Source organism: Anopheles aquasalis, chromosome 3 (assembly GCF_943734665.1).
Source record: "Anopheles aquasalis chromosome 3, idAnoAquaMG_Q_19, whole genome shotgun sequence".
In the NCBI taxonomy this organism is placed as follows: Eukaryota; Metazoa; Arthropoda; class Insecta; order Diptera; family Culicidae; genus Anopheles; species Anopheles aquasalis.
Genome location: NC_064878.1, coordinates 43867141 through 43891563, shown reverse-complemented (window position 1 = coordinate 43891563; position 24423 = coordinate 43867141). Strand labels below are relative to the sequence as shown.

General features: G+C 49.4%; 4 protein-coding genes across 6 annotated transcripts; 1 reads left to right on the top strand and 3 right to left on the bottom strand.

Annotated features, from left to right (window-relative positions):
* The first annotated feature begins 1053 nt into the window (after positions 1-1053).
* LOC126574677 (tetraspanin-9) lies at positions 1054-14050 on the top strand. 3 transcript variants are annotated; one of them, XM_050235006.1, is made up of 8 exons: positions 1054-1161; positions 1750-2015; positions 12179-12245; positions 12323-12514; positions 12584-12778; positions 12841-12995; positions 13065-13179; positions 13248-14050. In XM_050235006.1, the coding sequence occupies exons 3-8, from the start codon at positions 12183-12185 to the stop codon at positions 13386-13388; spliced, it is 861 nt and encodes a 286-aa protein (XP_050090963.1). In that variant the 5' UTR covers positions 1054-1161; positions 1750-2015; positions 12179-12182; the 3' UTR covers positions 13389-14050. The 3 variants fall into 3 exon arrangements, with proteins under 3 accessions (XP_050090963.1, XP_050090962.1, XP_050090964.1); XM_050235005.1 differs by having other exon boundaries at positions 1065-1214; XM_050235007.1 differs by lacking the exon at positions 1054-1161 and adding an exon at positions 1240-1651.
* A 48-nt stretch (positions 14051-14098) lies between these two features.
* Positions 14099-14949, bottom strand: LOC126577112 (uncharacterized). The gene is made up of 4 exons (XM_050238525.1): positions 14779-14949; positions 14509-14634; positions 14293-14421; positions 14099-14194 (listed from the first exon to the last, which is right to left on the bottom strand). The coding sequence occupies exons 1-4, from the start codon at positions 14947-14949 to the stop codon at positions 14099-14101; spliced, it is 522 nt and encodes a 173-aa protein (XP_050094482.1).
* Positions 14950-15773: 824 nt separating this feature from the next.
* Positions 15774-17039, bottom strand: LOC126576150 (uncharacterized). Its single transcript, XM_050237294.1, has 4 exons — positions 16739-17039; positions 16536-16664; positions 16330-16461; positions 15774-16157 (listed from the first exon to the last, which is right to left on the bottom strand). The coding sequence occupies exons 1-4, from the start codon at positions 16904-16906 to the stop codon at positions 16065-16067; spliced, it is 522 nt and encodes a 173-aa protein (XP_050093251.1). The 5' UTR covers positions 16907-17039; the 3' UTR covers positions 15774-16064.
* A 2899-nt stretch (positions 17040-19938) lies between these two features.
* Positions 19939-21068, bottom strand: LOC126576680 (lipase member H-like). Its single transcript, XM_050237986.1, has 4 exons — positions 20947-21068; positions 20488-20882; positions 20070-20403; positions 19939-19996 (listed from the first exon to the last, which is right to left on the bottom strand). The coding sequence occupies exons 1-4, from the start codon at positions 21066-21068 to the stop codon at positions 19939-19941; spliced, it is 909 nt and encodes a 302-aa protein (XP_050093943.1).
* Between the last annotated feature and the right edge of the window lie 3355 nt (positions 21069-24423).

Genomic DNA, 24423 nt, shown 5'->3' with positions numbered 1-24423 from the left:
ACTGAGTAAGTATAAGCAGGATAAGTATGGTGCGATGCGCACGATGAGAGGGCTTCGAGGATCAAGTGTTCAAACAAATCGGGATAAATGGCCCCGAGAAAGTGTGGTTGTTGGACATTTTGAAAGGACGCCTAACAAATTTAACATTCATAGTGCCTTTGGAAGATTTAAAAGTGCGTTTGCAATCAGTAGAATCGTTGAAGTATAGAATTAGTAAGCAAAATTAATAGAAATCAGGATCAGCGGCGATGTAACCATTACGCCTACAGGTACGCAATTTCTATGCTACGCACACTGCACAACATAAACATAATCCCTGTTGGTTTTTGGTATTTTTTTTAATGCTGTAAGTAATATAATTCAGCAAATCTATTGCTGAGTATCTTCAAAATAGTAGCAAATAGGTATTATGATGAAAATAAATATTAAGGAACGACAACCGCATAGACTGGACCTTTTTCGATGCACATTAACCATTAATTAAAAATGACCAAACAGTTGGCAATATTGTTACTTTTATTTGTAAGTAAACGGCAATTCTTTTTCTCCAGTCTATTTTCGAACTAAAAGACCACCGATCAATTTCAGATCATCATCCAAATAGCGTTCAATTTGATATCGTCGCTATGATCCTTACTCGAGATCGCGATCGCGCAGGATAAGCTTAGTGCATGCAAACACGATTTACAGTGCACAAACTACTAAGTCAATATAATCACATAACATAGGCTCATTTGTTGGAAAGATCTAAGCATATTAAAAGAAATAAATGCAGCTGTTAAATTTTTGTTGGCTTGATCTTTTTTATGTTGCTCTGGAGCTGTACCAAATTGTATAGAAACAATCTCTAAATGATTCAAGAGTTTATCTATTAATAATAAGAATACATTTCCTAGTACAACTTTTGGCAGATGTTCAACAATTATTCCTAAAATATGAGAAAAACACGCTGACAACGAACGCCCGGTCACTAATCTAAACAGCAAGAAGCCCAACAGAAAGGAGTGATCATATCGGTGATCTCCGCCCCCCATCTACACCATCCAAGCCAAGCCGGTGGTGAGTGCGGACCGTCGCCACTACGTTCGAGGCGATCACTTCCCTCCAAACCGTCGCCGGGTGCGCAACGCTGTTCGTTCGGTGTTCCGCGATCATCGTGTGGTACGTTCGAGAGCGCCAACCGCTGCCGCTGCTGCTGTTGGGCGGGAGAAGAGGTAACCGGGGTTGCCGCTGTTTGGAGTCGATCCACGTTCGTGTTTGTTCTGAATCCGAGTGAGCTGTGCGCGCGCGCGTGTTCAGCATCGAAGCGATTTGATTAGGTTCACCGTGCTGCTCCCGACTCGCGTGTTCCTGGGGCGTGTGCGTATCAAAAGAAGTCACCCAACACAGCAGAAAAGTGACCCCCGCGCACACCACGTTTCCCACCCAACGCCCTTCTGGTGTGTACGTGACTGGAATTGCAACGAGGCGCGAGATAGAAACGAGAACCCGCCACAGCTAGTGGACGACATCCGTGGACGGTGGCGCTTTCTCAAATTGTTTGAGATTGTTTTTGCTTCACCTCGTGGTGCTTTCTCTTTCCCGCAACTTCAACCCTGCTGCTGCTGCTGCTGCTGCTGCTGCTAGCACGTTACCAAGACGGTGCAGAACGGTGTGTCTCGTAGTAGAATGCTAGTAGCACCGGGAGCTGGCGTATTTGTGTGATTAAATGTTAATTATTGTGTGTTTCTACGTGTGCCCCCTCCATAGGTGTGGTGTTCTTAGCTGGTTCTGCCAACAAAAGTGTGACTGGGTGCGACTGGGTGTACCTCGTGGTTGTTGTGTTGACGCAGCCTGCTGTGACGCGGCGCGCGCTCGTGGTAGAATAGTATACTGTCAACATCGCGATCGCGATCAGCTGTGCCAGGTGTTTCTTTACCGGAAGCAGCGTGCGTTCCATTCCTGCTAGGCAGTCCAGGTTTTTTTGTTTCCTTTGAGCTTGTGTGTGGGTTGTGAACGCTGGAGAAACGGTGGTGGTAAGTAAATTTCGCGAAACTCCAACTCATCGAGATGAATTCTGCACACTCCCAGCTGCCAAGAAGAGTCTGATTATGTCATTCTCGCACCAGAAATGCTTTCTCGATGGCGCGATCGCGATCATGAAATTAACACTTACAGCCACGAGGAGTAAGTGCCACGAGCACGTTGTTCCTATGATGTCATGTGTTGTCGGCGTAAAACAGAAACGGAAAACAAACCACTAGCGTACCGGTTCGATCGAGCCGCATGGACCGCTAATACCGGCGGCAAGCAGAAGCATCATCTTGGAGCAGCATCATGCAGCATCATAGTCTACCCAACGTCGATTCGGTGATTTCTTCCAATTTTCCTTATTTTTCGGCCATTTCTCTTGACTCTGCGCCAACCGGAAAGCGAAATGAAACACTTAAAATTCATTTCCGTGCTCGTGTGCGCGCCCAGCCTGCCCACACTGCTGTGCTATGCAAATGTGGCGGCATGGTGGAGTGTGTAATGTGCCCCGAGCGACCGGGGCCTGATGTTTGTTTTGGCTACTTTGCCGTTTTTGTACCGATGGTGCGTTGGAAGATGAGTCGCAACACTCTTCAATGATACTCTGGCCGGGTGGTTGGCTGGCTAGAGAAAGCTCCACCGGGGTTGTGGTGGTGTTTGGCCAAAGATAAAGCGAAACCCATGTGAGAGTGTTGCCTAATTACCATACGCATGATGGCACAACGGTGGACTGAACACTTATGCAGATATGGCGTTAGAAATGGAGAGGACTTTAGGGGGCACGCAAACCACTAATAATAGCCACAAAAAACGGTCAAAAGTCTCGCAAATTTCCGTTTCCGACTTCTGTGTTGCTGTGTAAAAAAAAAGGAAAAAAAAACTCAAGCAACATAAAATCGTGCGAAATCGGAAAGGGTAGCCGGGGAGGTCAGATTATGATCTTCATTTTAATCGCTCCGCGGTGTGTGCGCAGCGTGAAGCGACAAAAACACAACCTGCCCCGGACTGCGTGCGATATGGATGCGTGAAAGTTGCGTCCTCTGCTTGGCCATCTTCTGCAGAAAGTGAGCCTCTTTGATGATGAACGGTCCGTTTGCTGATGGAGACTCATTTCACTGTCATAAAATCCCCACGCTCAAGCCCAGCATCATATAAAGAGAGGCCAATGAGCGTCAATCGGTAGCGTCTTTACCACCCCTTAACATGTGTTGCTCGTATCGCGGCAATAAACGGCAATTCGCTGCGGCGCTACGTCCTACCGGTGTGGTGCGGCGCTGCTCGGTTGAGTCGCTTTTTGGGCCAAAACTTTTCGCGACGGGAAATTTGCATAGACAGGCGACGCAGCCGCAGCATTCCTTTTTGTGTACTTATACTGGCCGGTTCACTTCCGTTTAATTTCGAATGTTTTGGCCGTTATCCGCGAGCATGAATTGTTTGCCAGGGAAGGGGAAGGGTCAGCGGAACCAGAATGGATCGCGCGGATGCTGCTCGCAGGAATGGTTTTGATTGTTTTTGATTGCAAAATTAGGAGGCCTGGGCTCCTGGGATACTGGCGACTGGCTGTCAGTTTTGATTTTGCAAAACGGAGCAAAATAAGCAAAGCGAATACAGCAGGCAGGCAGCAGGCGTTGGTGACAAAATGGATTCATCTTGAACGTTTTCCTCCAAAACAGGAAAATGATGCTAGCTGCTCGGCTGGTTAAAATCATAAATCTTCCGTTTGCGCTCACTACCTACCCCAGAAGACGGACTTCTTAGAAGGATATCCTATTTTCGGCCTGGTGGCCCCGAAGCGAACGTCTGTTTGATCTTTTCTGTTTCTTGTTTTGTTTCAATGTCTGCCTCGCATAATCTGTAACACAAGGGGGCTAGAGCTACAAGAGGGTTTCCAGCAAAACCTAAAACCATCGCACAACATCGAACCTCACCGTGACAACCTGGTGCCTGGGAGTGTGTTTGTGTTGAAGGTTTTTTTTTGGGCGCCCACTCCACGATTACAGCATCAAGCAGCCAGCAAGGGGATGCCGCTTGACCCTGAGCGATAAGCGGCCCCCGGCAGTTGTGATCCGCATCCGAGCGGATTCAATCTGCATGTTTCGTATTTTTTTTTCAATCTCTCTCCCGCTCCAGATGATTTGTTATAGCATCCCGCCTCGACGCGCGATCGTGCGCTCAATCCCAAGGTAGCAGCATCCAACCATCGGGGGGGGGGGAAGGCATTCCGTTCCCGGTTGCAGCATGAAATTCGCTTTAATCGACAACGGGAAGTGATAGGACGAGGAGACGAGTGTGGTGTGGTAATGGGGCGTTATCACACCAAATAAATACCTGTGTGTCTGTGCGAATGATCCGATGGTGTGCACATAAATAATCGCGGATCCGGATCCAGACCCAACCATCCAGAGGAACACGATCACTGGCACCGATGCTCACTGCGCTCGGTCTCATCGCCTCGCCTCGGTCTGTGTGTCCGTGCCAGTGTGTTCGTCAAAGTGGCCGGATTGATTCGAATAAATTGTTCTAAATTGCGACGGTAATTGTCGCCTCATTGTCGATGCGCGCGGGCGCGCGCACGCCAATGTTGTGGTTCCTCGGTTCCAACGCGCACCAACCGAGAACCGAGAATGAAGCACACGAAGGGAGGCCGATCGTCGAGCGCCAACGGTACTGTACGCGCCGTGCCATTGTTAAATATATGCCGGGCGCTACGTGCTGCATCAACAAAAACGGTGCTGGTGATGGTGATCGTGTTGTGGAGCACAGATTAGCACACACTTGGTCGAGTGTTCTTCCACTCCACAGTTCTAGCTAGAACGCTATCCAACATTATGCGCCATTATGCGTGATCGTGCTGACGGACGGGAAATGCGGCGGTCGATCGTTCGATGCAACGGAGCAAATTCCTGGGGGAGAGGGATTGAATGATCACCAATCGAGAGCGAAAAGGGGGCGCACTGTTGAGCACTGGCAGGAAATGGTGCCCGGGAACTGCTTGATTGTGTTCCGTCCCCACCCCCAAAATCAGCCAGAAAAAAAAGGATGGAGGCGTTATTAACCGGACCACCGGATCGGCTTCGGTTTCGGTCGATTTCGGGCCCAGGATGATTTGCCGCTATCCAAGTCCCTCTCGCTCTCCCCCTCGTTTTGAGCGGTCAGTGAGTGGGTGCCGCGGTGATCTGGGAGGTTAGATTGAAGGCGACCTTCAATCGACGGACTGGTGGATGATGATCGTGCTCGGTGTGGCCACACAGCGGACGAGCGAGTTATGTAGGTCGATAAGTTCGTTTGCCGCCAATCTGTTGGCCCCCTTTTTTACCGCTCGTGATCTTCCTGTGATCGTGCCCTCCCCCGGGATGAGGTGGAACAAAGCAGTTGATCCAAGCTAAATTATGAGCTCGACGATGATTGCTGGCGGGATTGGTGGCCATGCTTGGGGAGTGGCACGGAGCATTAGTTCGTTCTCGTCGTCACAATCGAATCGATTGGAGTTTCTTTTGTTCGCCCTCATGGAATGTCTCAATCGTGGGGCGATGCTTGATTCCGATCTTGTCTCGATCGAGTTATGCGCAAGCATTGAACTGGTCCTCTGGTGCATGCTTTTGTGTGCTGTGGCATCGAGCATAATGTTGTTGTTCCTCACTCGATCAATCAATCAATTTCCTCAATTTCCGCACCCCCTCCCGGGCGTGCGTTCGGCTGTGGGTTGCGTAACGTCATTAAACTGCAAAATAGAGATGGATTAGTCGCCATCACCACCACCACTACTGGAAGGTTAATTTATTTTAGTGCAACCTGCCTGCTGTTGCGCAATGTAATAAATGGAAAACCGAACAAACAGCCAAATTAGTCGGTGTGGTCGAGGAAAATTCAACAAACATGAGTGAAGAATGAGCGGGAGAGAGAGAGAAGAAGTTGGTGGAAATGCTGCTGGACATAAGGCGCGCGGCTAATATCCGGTCGAGGCAGGCAACCGCGTTTTGTTTGCTGAAATTAATCCACTTAAAACGTGTAAAACGACGAAAACGATCAACATGATCGTTGGCAGCAGTAGCAGCAGCCCCTTGGAACAAGCGTTGAACGTTATAAACGCCGCTCATCAACTCCCCCCGGTGGGGCACTGTGCGATCACCATTTTCCTTCCCCACGGATGGCCGGGCCGGGAGAAAAAGGGGAAGGATGCCACGCTCCACGCTCCCCGCTGTGTTGTCACAACGTGGCACGTAACCTACACACCACGTTCGTGATGTTTAGCAGCAGCCAAAACCGGCGAGGAATCGTTTGCCAAAATATAGAAAAAATGAAGGAAAAACGGGGATTGCAAGGGAGTGAAAGATGGTGATCGATTTTCCAGGCCACCAGCACTCTCACGCGTTACTTTTACTTTCGAGTGGCACCGAAAAAAAAAACCGGCGGCCCTCTGTGGCGTAAAAAAACGATCTGCAAAGAATGCTCCCGCCGTGTGGCTCGTAAGTGGCTTCGACGGGTAATGGGAAAACGACGACGAGGCGGGAAGGGGCCCAATAATGAGTTGTGTTGCATCTTCACTTTCTATTGAGATTCACTTCCAGTCTTCACGTACGTCCAGCCGTACGCACGCCACGCGATATGAATGAGATTTCGTGGTCTGGCGGCGTGGTGCGATGCGGTGATGATGGATTTTCTCACGTGAAAACACGAGCAGGGGCGGCATTACGGCATCGGGAGCGATGAGGCGTGGTAAACACATAAACATGGGCAGATGGGTTGAAGGCCCACCTGTTTCATCTCTCTCGTGTTCGGCGCTGCTGGTGAGACCGCCCTTATTGAGCGTAATAAATGTGACTATTCCTTCTGCTACCTGACTGGCTGCCTTTTGAACATCATAATCAGTCTCATGCAAGGCGCGATGATGCGTAAACATAATAGCTAACATACATTAGTGTTACACAACAAACTGCTTCCAGCAGCAGCAGCATCAGCACCAGCATCAGCAGCAGTTTCCATTTTCCCACCTCAAGAGCATCAGCACCTTTGGAATGTTACAGTTCACACCGCATTCTTCCTCTGGCAGCAGAACTCTTCTACAAGGCGCGCGCGATCGTGCCTTTCCTGGGAGATTGTCTGCTGGGAATCGTTAGATTTATGACGTTTGCGATCACCAGTTTGTGGCCATTTTATTATGGCTGCTGCTGCTGCTTTGCATTCCGATAACGATGAATGGGAAGGTTGAGTTCGCATGCCACAACCACCTTCCCCGAAAAGGTGGTTCCCTTCCGGTCACACCGCTTCCCCCGGGGCCAAGAGTAAACAGTGAACTGTCCACACTATCTGGCGGCCATTGTTGTTGTGTGTTTCGATTCTTTCGCACTGTTGTCGCGGCTTCCGGTGAGAACCGTCCTCCCAGGTCAGTGTCCCCAAAATGACTCATTTAATACCAAGATTTTCCCAAGCACCACGGCGGTGCTTCGGTTGCGTTTCACGGAGGCCTACTGGGGAGTTCTCGATCAAGATTTCCTGACTGGTGAGCGATAGACTGACCATTCCAGGGCGGCCTTAGAGCTAGCAGAGGAACGTAGCACCATCATCATCATCATCTTCCGTTCCAACTGTTGACCTAAATGGCCGAAGGTGAGAAAATGGACCACGGCACCGGGAACCAGACACCCGGGTGGGGGGAAAGGGAGATGACCAGAAATGGTCGTGGTGCCACGAACGAACGGAGGAAAAGCTGCGTCGCCAAGATGCAAGCAGACCAAAGGGCTTTACCACCCCCCCCCCCCCACCGGGGGGCCGGGAGGAGTACCTACGGGAATATGTCCATTTGTAGTGGACTTCCCTCTGTCATCACCACAACCGTGCTCTGCATTCGTCGCTTCAGTTTCCATTCTCTTCCACCGTTGGCCTCCTTTCGAAGATAGAGACCATCACGTCGTCGTCGTCGTCGCCACCGAGTGGTCCACAGGTAATGGAAAATAAAGAGACTTACGACAGGGCACAGGGCCAATAATCCGATCTTCTCTCCGACTGCTCGTTGGAAGTGATATTTACATTTGACCACAAGTACGGGGCGCCCTCACGAACCCCCGGGGCGATGCAGTGGGGTGCGGAGGAACACAAACAAACAAACCTTTTTCCGCCGTTCGGCACATTGTTGTTGGGTTTGTCAATGTCAATCTGTCACGTTGGATGCGCCGCAGCGCGTTTGGATCGTAGAAAGTACTTCCCTCCTGCCCTGCCCGGTGCATTAAGCTCCGGTTGTACTTGAGAGTGCTGCGCTGCGTTACGTGCTGCGAAAAGTGTGTTCGTGCCTTTACTAGCGTGGCCTTCGGAAGGGCTGGCTTGAAATGATGGAGACCGGGCCAGCGCCAGACCATCAGTACAATCCCGGCTAGGCCCTTTTGGGTGGTGGAATGTGTAGTGTCCATGATGAATGCAAATTAAACCTGATCCAGTATGAGTTCCTGGAAGCGAAACCAGTATCGCTGTTGAATGGATATGATCCTTTCGGGATTAATTACTGTAAATCTATTGACCTAAAACTCCAATAGCTAAGCGACGGCTCCTATATCCGCCAGGCACAATATCCTGACCAACGGTCAATGGCAACCGGCGATTGTCCGGCTCATTTTAATTACAGATTTATGAAACGGACTCGTGCGCCTGCCTAGAGGCTTAGCCAATGCGCTGGAAATTGAAAATTAGAAATGGAAACCTCGCGAATGGTGGAAAATGCGGATTAAACTCGTAACGGACAACCATACCATACTGGGAACTGCGTCTGTGTTCCGGGAATGACCAGTTCATATGCGACGAATCGGTGCACCGGATGCAGCACGTGCCGCTAACGCACCGAGCGGCATCCAATCCGCTGCAGCAAAATGTGCATTTCCTGTGCCATGCACAGTGCACCATCGTTCCCTCTTAGCTCTCCTACTGTGGTTTATGATGCTGATGATGATGATGATGATGATGACTGCAACTACGAAGACACACATTGGAGCATTGGGGCCCCCGCTGTGAGGGGAATTTAGTTCAATCATCATATTCTGCAACCGGCAAACCGGTGATGATGCAACTGCAATGCTCTGCACGGCACTCCGACCGTGTCAATGAGGGTCCATTGAGTTCATGTAATGTCTGCCGCCCGGTAATGGCGCTCCACACACTCACCACGCACCAGAGTACTACGATCAATCTCACGAAACGAAACACTTCGAGTGACAGTTCGGGGTTGATGATTTGCAATATAACTGCGGCATGAAATTACGGTCCCCGCGGGAACATGGGTCTAAGACCCAGGTTGTAAAAGAGTCTGCGCGTCGCGACGCGAATGACCACCAGCCGGAACGCCGGTGGTACCGGTAGCTCGCGGATTACCCGCAACGTTATGGTCAACGAATGCCGAGGCGACGCGATGTCCGGTTTGCCATTTTGCGGCCAGCGCGAGGCCCAAAAAAATGTGTTAAATCCGCTAAAAACCTTCCACTTTGGGGGGCATAGCAAGCAGCTTTTGGTTCTCCCCAGGTTGACTGAACACACTAACAGCAACAGCGTAACGGTAAGTTCTTCCACGGTGTGGAGAGAGGAAGGGCAGTCCCGTGGATTGTAATGAAACTGTTACCACGAGAACACGGGAACGCTTCTTCGTCCGGCGTGTCCGGTCCGGTGTTCGCCCAACAGCGCGCTACTTTTGGACATTTCAGAGCACCGGCCAAATGGCCATTAACCGGGGAAGAGGAATGGAGGAAGAATGTGGACGAAAAGCTACTAACATTCAGTGGCGTTGCGTTGCTAATGTGTGGCTGCTGCTGCTGGCCATGACCGAACCGAAGACAATGAACTTCCGTGGCTGTAGAGAGAGAGAAGAAATAAAAAAAAACACGGAGAATTGGTCCACCACGCACCACTTCACCTGCGGCTGGCCTCTGGGGGGTTGGTTTGATGATTTTACGCGATGAAATGGTTCAATTCTCTTTGCCTTTCTTTTTGCCGGTGACCAACAATACATTCCCGGGCCCCGATTATGCTCTTTTCTTCGGTTAGAATGTGCCACCGGGATTCAAATGACATTTTCTGCTGTCAAGATGGCTCCAGCTCACTCTACTGCCTTCAAGAACTGGGATCGACCTCACTGTGGCCTAGTATTACCTGGTATTCGACTAACACGTTTCACTTTCATCGGGGAAAAACGGTCCAAAACGGGCCGCGTACGCCACGAATCGGTGGTGGTCATGGTCAATTAGCGGTGACAGGAGCGTGGCCACTGTGCCACTTTGTTTGCCACCAACTAGGCGAGCAGGCACGTGTGCCTGTCTGTGTGGGTCCTGTTGGCTCGAGGCTAATTAGTAATTGCAAACAAGTGCTAATGTGAGCGGGCACGCACTCATCGGTGGCGGATGCATATCATCTACTCTACTCGCGGCTGCTCGTCAAATACCCGGTCTGCAAGTGCGCTCTCTGCACTCGCCGTGGGTGTGGACCATCATGGAAACCACTGAGGGCCAGCACCGTGGTTTGATGCCGTAATTACTGGTGTGCAAGGTGAAATGTGCCCGAGAGTGCAGTGTTTATGCAGCAAGTTCCCGAACAGAGGAGAAGGTCGCGTATGCTCACAATTCGCATGTGGAGGTGGCCAGCTGATTGCAATTACAATCTAATGTATTCCAATCATAACCGCATCCCCCCCGGGTGGAGGTTGGACTGGTTGGTTCAAGAACCTTTTCTAAATCGCAAGGCGTGAGCGGCGAAGTGATCATCCACGTGCCTTGAGTTTCAGTTACAAAATTGCAGATTTGTTGCATGGATTAGAAGAGGATTGCAGGCTTGCTATGTAATTATGTTCCGGATACTGGGGCTTGAAAGCTTTAAGCCAATGTTGGGTATCAGTAGCACTCCACACTGAGAGCTCCGCCATTTGGTAAATTGGTGTGTGCTGATGCACCGAATGCTCTTAGGAAGCGCTTTTCCTAATATTAGGGGTCCGTAATGCGTACCTCGGCATGATAATGATAACGAAAATTAATCTCTTATCGCGTTGCTTATGGAGATTCCATTTCTCTCAAAATAATCTCGCCATTTATGATGTTACAGATATCTAATCTAAATGCATTTTCCTATAGTCCAGTTTATGCTAAAACAGGTAGAGAGCGATAAGCTTCGAGCATATGTGGACAACTTCCTAGTTTTTAGGACCTGAGAAAGTATGGCAGCTGCTGCAGCCGGTCGCTAATGGCTCTGGTCCCTTTTCGATTGTACTAATCACACTCAGATTCATCTTTTGCCTTGCGGCAATGTGTCGCTTTCTTTCGGTTCGCTTTGGTTCATCGTCAGCTCAGCGATCAGAGGGCCACCACCGGCCCGGTTTTCCCCGGGAGCGGAAACATTAACATGATCCACATTTTATGCTGCGCTACTCCTCCCCCCAAAAAGGGCAGATACTAGAAAGGGGGGGGGGGGGGGGGGGGAGTGGGATATGTAAATCAGACACACCGTTTTGTATCCGTTTTGGGAATCTGTGTGAGGTTTTTTTGTTGTTGTTGCTGTTTGTTCGGTTTGATTGTTCCCAGCATTGGCCGCCATGCAAATGATGGATGGCCAGGGGGGACCTCATAATGAATGCATCCGTTTTGCGGAAGATGGGACGACAGCAGCGGGCGGTCGTATGGTATCTCAAAACGGTCGCATCCGATGTGTGCTTATCAGTAGGTGGGGGAAGGAGCAGATGAAACAGTTTTAAACAATAGACCTGTTGGGGTTGTGGTCGCTATTGCGATGCTGATTCCCATCAGAGTGTCTATTATAGCACGTGTTGCCAGTGTGTCTGTCTGAGGGGAGACTTTATTACGAACCAAGGCCATCGAGATTTTGTACATTTAAGCATGGAGTGCCTTTACAGAGGGTATGTACAATACGTTGCTAATTAACAATTACCGTCATTGTCAAAGGTCGTCCGGAATGCACGTTGCGTTGATGCGGATTCGAAAAGTGTTCATGGAAACCCTTGTGGTGGTGCTGCTGATGCACGATTGGTGCCGCCATTCAGGCGCTTTAAGAGCACGTTCAAAATTAAATCGGAGTATTTAAAACAAGATTTTTAAGTCACATTTTGTGTGATAACAGCATAAAATATGATAATTATAAAAGCTAAAAAATAATGTTAAGTTATTTAAAGACCTTTTTTCGTTTACAGAACAATGGGAAGCACCGGATATACCTGCATACGAAGGACATTTTGTTCCTTCAACATTCTCATCTGGGTAAGTAGAGAAGAAAGAAAGTCCTTTCGGCAATTTTCATCATAACTCTTCGCTTCGTGTCTCCTTTTCCTTATCAGCTTTGTGGCAGTGGATTTTTGGCGATCGGTGTCTGGTTACACTTTGCTTATCCCGGGTACGCCACGCTACTGCCCGATCATGCCGTGCTCAGTGCCGATTGCGTCTTCATCACGGTCGGCGTGCTGAGCTTCGTGATCGCTTTCTTCGGTTGCTGTGGTTCCTGGTTCCAGTCACGATGCTTTTTGGTGATAGTAAGTAGCGGAATTCCTTGGATATCTCGATCGATTTGATGCATATTCGATTTCATTCTTCTCTTGCAGTACTTTACGCTGGTCGTGCTTCTGTTCCTGAGCGAGTTCCTGCTGGGATCGTTGGCGTTTGTGTTCCGTGGTGGAATTGGGCGTATGTTGGCCCATGAGCTGAAGTACGGTATCGAGAAGCACTACAACGTGAGCGATCGCGGAGGGTTCTTCACACCGTCGGTTGCTTCGATTTGGGATAAGCTGCAGGTTGACGTAAGTAGTGGTGACTAGCAAGCGTAATGGAGGACAATAATTGCATCAACGGTCAATTTCAGCTTCAATGTTGTGGTGTTTCGTCGTACGAAGACTGGCACGATATCAGTGCGTGGCCTGGTGAGCGATGGGTACCGCGATCCTGCTGTCGCCCCCAGTACGGTTCCGTGTTTCTGGAAGGATCCGGTGATGAGCTACCGAGCATCGACTGTAGAAAGTAATGGCGCAATGCGAGTAGCACGGGTGTTTGGTTGGAAAACATTAAAAAATCTCTTTTGTCTTGTAGAGCTGGAGATCCATCGCTGCTGTGGGATAAAAGCTGTGGCCAAATTCTGCAGATGTGGTTCGTGCAGCGGCTTCACGTCGTTGGTACAGTTGGTTTAGTCATAGGTTTCCTACAGGTGAGTTTTTGTCTTCCGATGCTGACCTTTTTGACAAAATAATTACCTTACTGTCGCTCGCTTACCAGCTGTTTGGTCTCATCTCATCGATGCTGCTGTTTTGTACGGTCAAACACAAACGATCTTCGAAAACGTACAAATCCTACTCCCCAACGGTCGATACGACGCTCAACCGTAACGGGACGAGCGGTACCTATATGGACGATTGACTGTACGACTGAGTGGTTGGCAGTTCATCGATCGAAACATCGCACCGATCGGTCGATCGCTGGCCACCAATTCCAACAGACAACCAAGGAACCAGCAATCCAATACTCACCACATCTTCAATGAACTACGCGACGGGCATTCAAGGTCACTGAAGAGCAAGCAAAGGTTGTGTGTAGTACGTCAAGAGTTATCCTCGAAAAGCGTAAGGATTTTGTGCCAAAAAAAAAGTGCGTTAAAGGACATAGTAGAAACAAGGAACAAAACAACGAGCAGCGAAAGGGAGTGGAAGAAGAATCTCTCGTGCGTTTGATAGCTAACCAAATCGGCGGAAGGCGGTGGCAGGCGGCAGATACGTGCCTAGTTGTGACGTAGGAAAAACCAATAGAATAGCGGAATACGAATTGCGTTCGATTTTATTTATACAACTCCCCCTAATTAGCTTTATCGTCATCGTCAACAGTCATCACGCGAAGGAGAAGAACGGACGGAACGGAATTACCAAAACATTTGCCGCGGACGTTGCGTGCAACGACACGTGATGATCACAAACACCCCAGGTACTCCCCCCCCGAAAACATTCCAACATTCGAGCGTAAGAACAGCATGGCATGATTTTAAGTATTTACAAAACGAACAATAAATGCTCCTCCAAGAGGTGTAACACGACGTGCCACGCGATGTTTCGTCTTTCGCTTTTTTCTCTGTCTCTCTACGCATCCTCCAGACCGACCAGCACGGCACCAACTTTGTTGAGGCTGTTGAGTGTACCCTTGCTTAAGCTCTTCACCGTGCCTTTCGGTATTTTCTGTCGCAAAAAAGAAAAAGGGAAAAGTATGAAGTTAATCCTCCCCGGTTCCAGGTCTAGCAGACGACGGTCGTAGTCGTCGTAGGCGCGGTCCTTACTTCGGCGAAATTGTTGAAAATGTTGGATAACTGTTCGAAAATATCGACGACGCCCTTGGAGATCGGTGCGAGCTTGAGATCGTTCGTGAAGTAGTCTCGCCGGGCTGTCTGATCGACGACGGCGGGCAGCTGAAACGAAGAAGCGGCTCGGGTAAGAGGAAGGTTATACGGAGAATCGATCAGGGAGGGTTTGCTCCACCGGTTTGCTAAACCTACATTGCCCTTATCGACGAAACTTTTCTGTACGTTGTCCAGCTTCGTCAAGATGCTCGAATCCAGGTGCTCCTGGTCCAGTTTCGCTTCACGCATCGGCGGTGGCTTGTTCGATAGCAATCCGTAGACCTGCCGGGTACGTAAAACTCAGTTCAGAAAAATACAGAGTACGGAAAATTTTCACCAGAAAATCGACGGAGACTCAGCCAGACAGACACAAACTTAAAGCAACCTTAGCAAGCGCATGGTTCGAAGTCCGCCTGTTGTAGTTACCTTGTTGTTTCCCACGTAGGTCACGGTGCTGAGCAGCTCACGGTCAGCTTGAATCTTGGCCTCAGCATCGAATGCATCGTAGCCAGGCAAAGGGCGACCGTACACAACGCTCGGTAGAATCCAAACGCTCACCATCCAAAATCCAACCCAGTTCCATCGCAGATTCACCATAATTCCACTTAGTATTCGCGTTACTAGCGAAACTTTAACACGACAATAAAATCTGTTCCAAACTGTCCCTTCGTACAAAAGCTTCACACCACGACACGCGTTTGAGCAATCGATCGAGAGCAACTGGCTGCTGATGGTGCTGGCTACAGGTGGTCGCGACTCGTGCTGGTAGTGCATCACCTCAACAGCAGCAGTAGCAGCAGCATCGGCGAGATTCGGTTGCCAAACTTATTTGCCGAAAAAGCTACCACCACCCTTCGGTCACCGAAATCGTTCGGACCGCGGTGACCGTTCCCTCTCTCTCTCTCTCTCTCTGCGTGGCATTCACGGCGACAAACATTATGACCTAACCGCCGGTTCGGTTTAAATCGAACACACAAGAGCGGGAGCCTCATACTCATACATCTTGCTGCCGATGAATCTTAAGTTTATTCGAAGCGCGCCTGCATCAAGCAGAGAGACACTCGAGCCACTCTCTGCAGCAGCTTGCTCTCCGTTTCAGCGATTATCTAACTACAGAAAAGCGCAAGAAACTCGCATTCAGTATGCGCATCGACAATGGGTGAGGTGGCCACCGAGAGGGGATGATGTTGCCGCTATGTTGATGCGCATGGCCGTCACTAGTTCGCGGTGAATGGAGACGCCGCCCTCAATAGTGTTAACCATGAAATCAACAGATGATAGCGTGATAGCGTGATACCGAAGCACAACAGGCATCCGAGACGAAATGTTCTGATGGCAAATGGTTTTACTTACTTTATTGCATTCTCCACTTCTTAGCAGTACTTTTTACAACGATCGTTATGCTAAACAGAGTTGATTTGACCTTTTCGCTAATCACTTTACTACCGCAGTCCATTTTACAGCAACATTTCGGGGTAGGTTCCATTTCTCACCTTTAAATCAACCTTTAACTCACCAATCCTATCTACACGACCTTCTCCTTTCGCTTCTGTTATCTGTACACTCTGATAATGCGCACGCACACAGACTCTGCACGATTCACAAACACAAGGTTTCCTGGAGCGCCAAATTGACGATGATGTCCTTTTTGTGCGTATTCGTACTCCGTTCAGCTCTCCAGTCCAGCAGTCCGGTGTCTGTCGTGTTCTCGTCTACCGTCGCCTCAAGCCAACCAGCGCTCCGCCAACATCGTTCAGCTTGTCCGATGCCTGCTTCTTGAATCCGTCCAACAGTTTCTTCGGAGCCTGGTGGAGCGGAAATCAAAAGAATCAGAAGAAAATGACACGAATCGAGAAAAAAAAGGTCAGTGCCCAGAAAGCCAGAGGGTCTTTTTCGAGCAGGAGGATAACCATGTTTCGTTTTTAGCGACGGGGGAGAAAGATGCCATCCCTTGGGTGCCCCCGCCGCGCTACTTACCGCTATCACGGAGTTGATGAACATGTTCACTTTGGCCGTGGTTTCGACCAACGGTTTCGTGATGAAGTAGAACTGATCGCCCGTGTTGCCGTACTTGTCCGACTCCCGGATGTTATCGATGAGTGGTTCGGCCTGCAGAGGGAGAAACAGAGAACGTTCGTTTAATTGTTTCTTTTTCTCCAAAAAGGCACAGAGACGGAACTTACATGGAAAAAGCTTTTCACTTTCAGCTGCAACCCATCGTACTTGCTGTAGATGTTCGAGGGAAAGTTGTCCACCTCCTTGCGGGCATTGTCCTGATCCGGTGGATTATCATAAACCTCTAGGGCCGCCACCTGCAAGCGTGGGGTGGGTCCTTCTGGTTAGCCGTCATCGTATTAGAAGCAACATTTCCCAAAGCCATACTTACGTAAGTGTCGCCCACTTTGGTAACATGCTTCAACTGCTCGTCGTGGGCTTTGTCGCGAAATTCTTCACCACCATCATCGCTGCCGTGCGCTGGTGCACACTGGGCGACCTTCACGCACAAGCAGACCGCTGCAAGCAACTTCACTGCACTAGTGCACCGTACGATCATTTTAGTGGTGGTGGTGTTGGTGGTTGGTTTGGAGCCTGTGCAGCTGTTCGTTTCACTTTTCAATTGCACCTTTTTCCTTCCTCTCAACTTAATGCACACAAACACACTCTGTAAGCACTGATTTGCGACGTGCAATTGTCCACGAAATCCACTTCACGAGACGCGATCACTCACGGATCAAGATGCTGCTGGAAGGTGCAGCGACCTCGTTCGAACGTTACTAGTGCAGAGCCCGGTTGAAACTGAAAGCGTAAAGAATCTCCTGCCGGCCAGCAAGTGTACTGAACCGGCCACTATTCTCTCTCCCTCTCTTCTTCTCTGTCACGTTTCCCTTTCAGCGTGTCCTAAAGGCTCCATCAACCATCAGGTGGTTTGACGCGAATAAAGTGAACCCCACTAAACGTACGATAAAAAAAAGCGCGGCAGAAGCCGGGCCAAAAGCTCCATAAATCCAACACCCCTTCCCGCGGCAAGCCAATGGCAACCATTTGTAGCTCGTTCGTGCTCGATCGGATCGGTGAGTCAGGGGCGCGATCCCTTGGTGCGACACACATTTGCGCTGAGTTCGTGCTCGGAAGGGGGGGGGGGGAGTTGGTACATGTGGTCCAGCGCTACCCGGCTTTAGCACGACCTGTTTCACATACACATCAACACACAGAGGCACCGGTTTGGGCTGGTCGAATTGGCTCATTGGCGATTACTTAACAACAACGTTGCGGGCTGGCTGTTATGCAGTCACTCGTCAGTAGTCCACGACCTGGAAAGGTTCGTCGCCTACTGCAACACACAACGAAAGACTTCGACGATCGAGTGAGTGTGTGCAGTTGGCGCCATGTGCGCGAGCGCGCGCTCTGTTAAAATCGTAGTAAACAGTGGCGGTACCAATTACACTTTCGTTACTGCTTTCAAACTACACTCTCCTTTGTTGTCACGAAACATTGGAGGGTTGAAGACTGGTTTTTTAGAGCATGACTTACACTAATTGCCAACATAAAAGCTAGCTGAATGCCAGCTACACCTAAAATCGATTGATGATCACCGAATAGATGGCCCAAAACAAACAAACAAACAACTCGCCGAGCGCTTCGTAGGCCAGTGTCAGTGTCCCCGGTGGAGCGGGTGTTTCTTATTTGCCTGTTACGATCTGTGACAGTGACCTGCTGCGAATATGCGTAAGAGACATGATGAGGAAGTAGCCTTCAGACATGCTATAACAGGGTGGCGAGGGAGCTGTGTGCGAGAAAGAGAGCTATCGAGGTCGTTTGTCTCGGTTCCGGATTCGTGTCTCTTTTTTTGATCGGTTGGCCGGCCTTGAAAAGCTGGCCTTCACGACCGCCGGTCCACCGTCGAAGCTGTTTCAAGGTCCATCGTCAACGAAATTAACAGCTTGATAGCATAAAGGAGGACACTAGCTGGGACTTTTCATTCAAAATGTCCCAATTGGAAAGCATTCCATTGTGAGCACTTCTGTTGCGATGAACCAACGTCACGGGAAGCATTCGATGGCCAGCCAACCAACCGATTTCTGAGTGACCGTTTATTTTATGAATGGACCAAAAATGTTATCAAGAATCCAATATCCGGTTACACAAATTTCCGCTCGTTCCGCGTCAGCAAGCTTCCTGTCTGGCGGACGCCATTGCGGTCTCGCTGTTCTAGTAGATTCGATGACCTGCCGTGGGATTTGGTTTTATTTATAGCTGTAGCCTCTAGGTATGGAGCGGTTCTTACTCGCTAGCGACAGAGAACGTCATAGATGACGACGGTACACCAGACGACGAAGTATTAAATATTCCTGGTTCGAGACCGTTCGGACATTCTTATTTGAAGTAACTTCTCTTTCGCCACCAAGGTGGAGCAACACGCAGTCGCAGGAAAGAAGTGTCCTGAACACAATACAAGCATCCAGGAGGTTCATGCGGGCTGGCGCAATGAATCACGATCCCAGTCACGGGATTCCACACGGATCACGGACCGGTTTCTTTGCACGCCAGTTTGTGCCGCTGGTTCACGTTGCAACGCCTTAAGTACACCAGCGGGATCCATCTGTCAGCGACAAATCCGCGACATGCAAGACAGTCACCGCAGTCATCGCCTCGTGCTCCAAAGCCAGGAGGTTGGCTTGGAGCAGAAGCGAACGAAAGCACCACGGAGGTCACGACCACGGTTTCCAACCGCGGAATATCACGATGGTCGCGTGTTGGTTCGCGAATCATTTTTTCCTCGGACCGGACCGGAAAACGTGTCCCGTAGGATTGGAAGGTGATCCAGTGTGTCATCAGATTGGTTGCATGACGCCCAAAATCACGCTCTGATGTCAAACGCGGTTACGATTACGCGGCGAACGTTAAATCTTAAAATAACTCCTGCCACATTAGACAACAACACATCCGATGCGCTACGCTCTCGTTAATTACTCTTTCCGTATGTCACATCACAACTCTCGCTCAACTGGTGACGCCATACAGCGATCCTTCTCACGTGTCACTCGCATAAGACCACGAAAACACGGAACGTTTGGTTTCGATTATCAATGACGTACGCATATGGAGGCTACCCACATGATGGCGCAGAGTCGCCACGATATCATCAGCCTGCTGGCGCGTGTGTGTTATGATGATGATTTCACCTCGAAGGGCGCCCCTTACCGGGCGATGCGAGGCATGCTTCTCCGGGCACGTTTTCATCGTGACCAACCGCAGCAGGAGGCCAACGATGGTTTGGTTTGATCAAAGCAGGCGTAGCGAAGGCAATTTAAACTTTTTCCCTCATTCCAACGGCCGTGCCCGATGGCGTTCGGTCATTGAAAGTGGGATAAATAGGATTGCTCCCTACGGAATAAATAAAAATCCGGACCCTGGACGTACAGAGCAGATGCAAATGGCAGCGCCAGTGCTAATGCTCGTAGCTTTGTTGCCTTTATTTACTGGAACATACATGCTCGCCCTCCGTGTTGTAATGTGTAGTCGCTGGCCGCTGGATGGTGATTCGATTGATGTCTGGACAACCGTTGATCGGTTTTAATCGTTTCGCTAATTGAAGGGATAGTTGGGCGAAGTTTTCGCGAACAAATCTCCAATCAAGGTGGGGCTGTTAGGAAGTAAAACCACGGAAAAGATGAACAGTTGGGTCACAAACACACTCGCACGCATATCCTACATACTTGTTCTGGGGCATAAAGTAACCCATCTTGAAGCCGGTTGGCCACGAACTGATGGCACGCGTCGTCGGGCAGTTGAACGGATTAGCGATGGCCGGAAAATCGACCCAGAAAGCGGCATTATAAAAGTCTGGGCAAAGACCGTGCGACGTTTTGATGCCGGCCGCATACTGGAACCATCCGCAGTATCCCATCAGCCAGTCCTTCTGGCAGACTCGGCGCGTCGTCCCGTAGTCCGAGCTCGTGTGGATGCACTGCACGTTCGTGGCCGTATCGAGGATGTTGAGGGCGGTGTAGGTTGTGTTCAGGTCGAACCCAACACCGACCGGATCACACGCTGCCCGGAGAGGAGAAGAAAAGAAAGGTTTTTGTGAGAGAGGCACTGGGAATCGCCCCGGGGGCCCGGCACCCAGGTAGTTACCGTCGATACGGGACAGCTTTAGGGGGGCCAAGTTACGGCCCGTCTGGAAGGCAATCGGGGCACCCAAGCTGAACGCGTACAGCATCCCTTTGGCCGGTGTCATGCCGTAGGTAAACAGCTGGCGCACCTTCTTCTCAATCGTCCTAGCGATACCATCGACCTGCTGAACCACCGTAAAGTAATCGATGTTACTGGCAATGGGGCTGTAGTCTGCACATATGATGCACCCCTTCCGGTGGATGACAAAGTTGTTGATCGTTTCCTGGACCCACTGGGTCGTGGAGCATCCTTCCTTCCAACCGTGCACGATCACCACGAACGGATCCGCCGGCCTGCAGCCGAACGACGCAAAGTTTGTCTCTGCGTTCGTTTGCGGCTTCACCGTTCTTGTGTTCCTGAACAAGATGTGCCCCGTTTCGTGAGTCCCGGATTTGGAATATTAGAAGGTCACGCACCTACCAGTCAAAGATCTGGAAGCTGACGGCCGTATTGTAGTCGTAGCTGGTGACAAACGTAGCCGTAGCAACGTGCAGAACCGTCGCCAAAACCACCAGCACAGTTCTTGGTGATGGAACTTTCATTTTGGAACACACTTCACTCTTCAGACACAAGCAGAAAAAGAACAAAAACCACAACTCTCCACGCGAGAGCTCCACTGCAGTGCACTGACCGATGGCAAATGCAGTGAGCCAGGTTCTGGGTCCCAGCTTATGAACCCTTGGCGGCAATCACAAGCTGCACTTTCTCCAGCTTCGCCCAAAAACTGGTAAGGAAACAACAAAAAGGGAGAATAAAATCCCAATGTATTTGTCCACAAAACCTGATCAAATTGCGTTCTCCTCTTTCGCGATGTCAGTAAATTGCATTTCGACAGCGCCGTTCCTTCGGCTGACCCCTGGAGGTCACTCTCAGCGAACGGCATTTGCGTTCTTCTGGCAGATTCTTCCTTTTCCAGTGTCGGTTTGATGGAGCCCATTTGCATGCAGTCCAGTCCTCTAGTACGGCGTCGCTTCGTTTCTTGAAGTGAAGTTCGACCACTTTGAGTTCTTCTTGGAGGCATGCAGCATTATTCCTGTCCAAATTGTTTTCCTGCCCCAGAATTATCGGATTATTCCGGTTCTCCTCTTTCTTTACTTCGTTCGGGTTGCTGTGCAAACATTTCGCTTCCCGTCTTGGTATTCACGTTCTGAAGAACTTCTCTCTCTCTCTCTCTCTCTCTCTCTCTCTCTCTCTCTCTCTCTTAGTGTTTTGTTGTTTTAATTTAATTCTGGAACCGCTTGTACCATGGCTTGAAGATGAAGTTGAAGTTATTTGCTCCAGCACAACGCCTGCCGTTGAGAGCCTCCTCTCGTCCTGAATCCTGTTGCCCTCGAGGCAGTCCAATGTAAGTGTGGCTGTGCGTGCGTCCAGGGCGAGCGCACGCTCGCCCTTAATTAGCGAGCTATCAAATCAATCGTCCACGATTGTGGCAGCCATTCGCTCGTTTTCGGGGGAAGATACCTCAAATCTCCCGGGATTAGCATTCTGTTGGTTTCCTTTCCCAAGTAACCGACGATTCCTGGATGTGTGGCACGAGACGCAACGAACTGTGAGCTTCTGTCGACTGTCGATTTCACTTGACATTCTCAACGCCAAGTGGCCTGGCCCACAGGCTGACGAATTTATCCAGAAAAATCGATCGATCGCGAGTACCGGGCCGGACAGCCAGCATCAAAACAAAATTGATCCGTTTAGAGCTGTTCCGGGCGCTGTGCTTTGGTTTCGTCTCCATGGTGCTCGAAGAACTCGTCATCATCGTCGTTGTCGTTGCGTATTTTTTCGTAGAATTCCGCGGGAAGAACCATTTTCCGATTGCTTCTCCAACGCCATCCGGTCATCCTGGCGCTCGCGGGGATGGTGGCTGACCTTTAAGCCACTTGCACTGGTTTGCTACTACGCTTCGCTGAGCTTAACTAGGGGGGAGGAGAGGGAAGGTCACGAGATTCGCGTAGTAAAATCGCGGCATAAAGAAGCGTAAAAATCGAGAAGCTTCTGCGTTTGCCTTATAGTGTCAGTCAGGCGATTAAAATAAAAGTCCAATTATCTGACGAGCGACGGGGAGGCGGCTGCGAGAGTTTTACTCGGGACAGAGCACCCGAGCTTCGAATCCCCGACGATGGCGACTCATAAACAAATAAACAAGAGTTCTGGCTCCCGGGCATGGTGGTGATGGCCAGCGTAATGGTTGCCGGAATACTATTCCCCAAGTACCTCTGTCTCTCTCTCTCTCTCTCTCTCTCTCTCTCTCTCTCTCTGTTTCTCTTTCTGCCTCTCTCTGGCTCTCGGTCTCGGTCTTCAAACCGAACTACAATTGTTAGCACTCGGGGGCCATCCACTTGTTGCGCGAAATACGAGTGCAGAACGTCGTCTCGCCGACCATCTCGAAAGCTCATTTTCATGGCCACATCAAAAGGCAATCGAAAGGCAGGAGCTTAGGGTCAGGGTATGCTGGCACGTGTGGTATCGGCGGTGGCCGGCAAATGTTTGACACTTTTCCCCCCCGGCAGGCGGCCCTCTGCAGACGACCAAAAAACCACGAGAAGCTGTCACCGGCTTGTCAGGTCGTTGATTGCCGGTACTGGTCGGTCTGGCCACCGCTGGGTCGAAATCCCCGAAGTGGCGTGAGTAAATAATGGCCGCACGTGATGCAGAATATTGGAATGCTTGGCCGGCAGGGGGTGGAGGGTAGAACTGGACCTTTTAACGGATTTACGCTACCCTGATGTTTGGTTTGACAAATCATAAATGCACCGGCAAATTGTTTCATCAACCATTCGACTACCACCATCAACCATTGGGGTTTATTAGGAAGAGAGCATTGAGCAGGGATAGCTTATGCTTTTCTGGCAAGTGCAACAATCAATTGGGTGATGGAATTCGCGAAAAATATTTCAAAACATTTCAAATAAACAATGAAAAACAATGCGCAGTCTGTTTATGAAAACACCGAATTCTCGGAATTTCATTGTGCAATTGACGAAGTAGAGCATTTTAATCTTTCAGCAATAGTAAAGAATCCATTTCATTCCTTCTTCAATCTTATGCAATGCACATCATACAATATTAGTAATCCATTCGTCAATAAATGCTGGTTAACAATTACTTTAAACATTTCTCAATTCGGTGCTCAGTGTATGTGCAGAGCATTATGATATTTTCTAAGAAATGGATTTAGTCGTCGTTCAATCACAGGCATTTATTTGAACGTTTACATTTTAATGGTAATTTTGAAAGGAGCTATCAAGATTTGAATTTATCCTCTACTTATTATGAGCATTTCCCTTCAGCCGTAGTGACATGAAAGGCAATTTTATTAGGGAACAGCAATAAGCCACAAGTACGTTTCATCAATGATTCGAAGGCATCGCATGTTGGTTTTTCGGCCAATAAACTCTGTCATATCTTCCATCGTAATATTTACCAACTTCAAACGAACGACAGGTGATCGGAGTCAAACTATTGGAACAAGTTGCTGGCCAGTTTTTCATTGGCAATTTAGCTATTCAAGACTGCACTAGTTTTCCATTAGATCAGTATAGTTTCTATTGAGATAAGAGCGCTACGCTTCCTCTGAGTGATAGTTGCCTTTCACCGAATCGTTTGAGGTCAATAATTAAGAGTTTGTCAGAGATTCTGCTGTAAAACTATTTGAACCACCCAGCATTCAAATCGTTGATGTGAGCACCCACCATGTGTCACTTGTTGCCCCAATTTTCTTAGTAAATTTATGCATAACATGATCGCTCGCCGAAAATCTTTCTAAACCATTCTGCCACTTCCGCCAAGTAGATACTTTACGAAACAAAACTTTACAACAGCAAGCAACGCCAATCAGCAGGGAAAAATAATTTATATATTGCAGTAAACGAGATATTTATGGGCTCGTTCGAGCTGAAG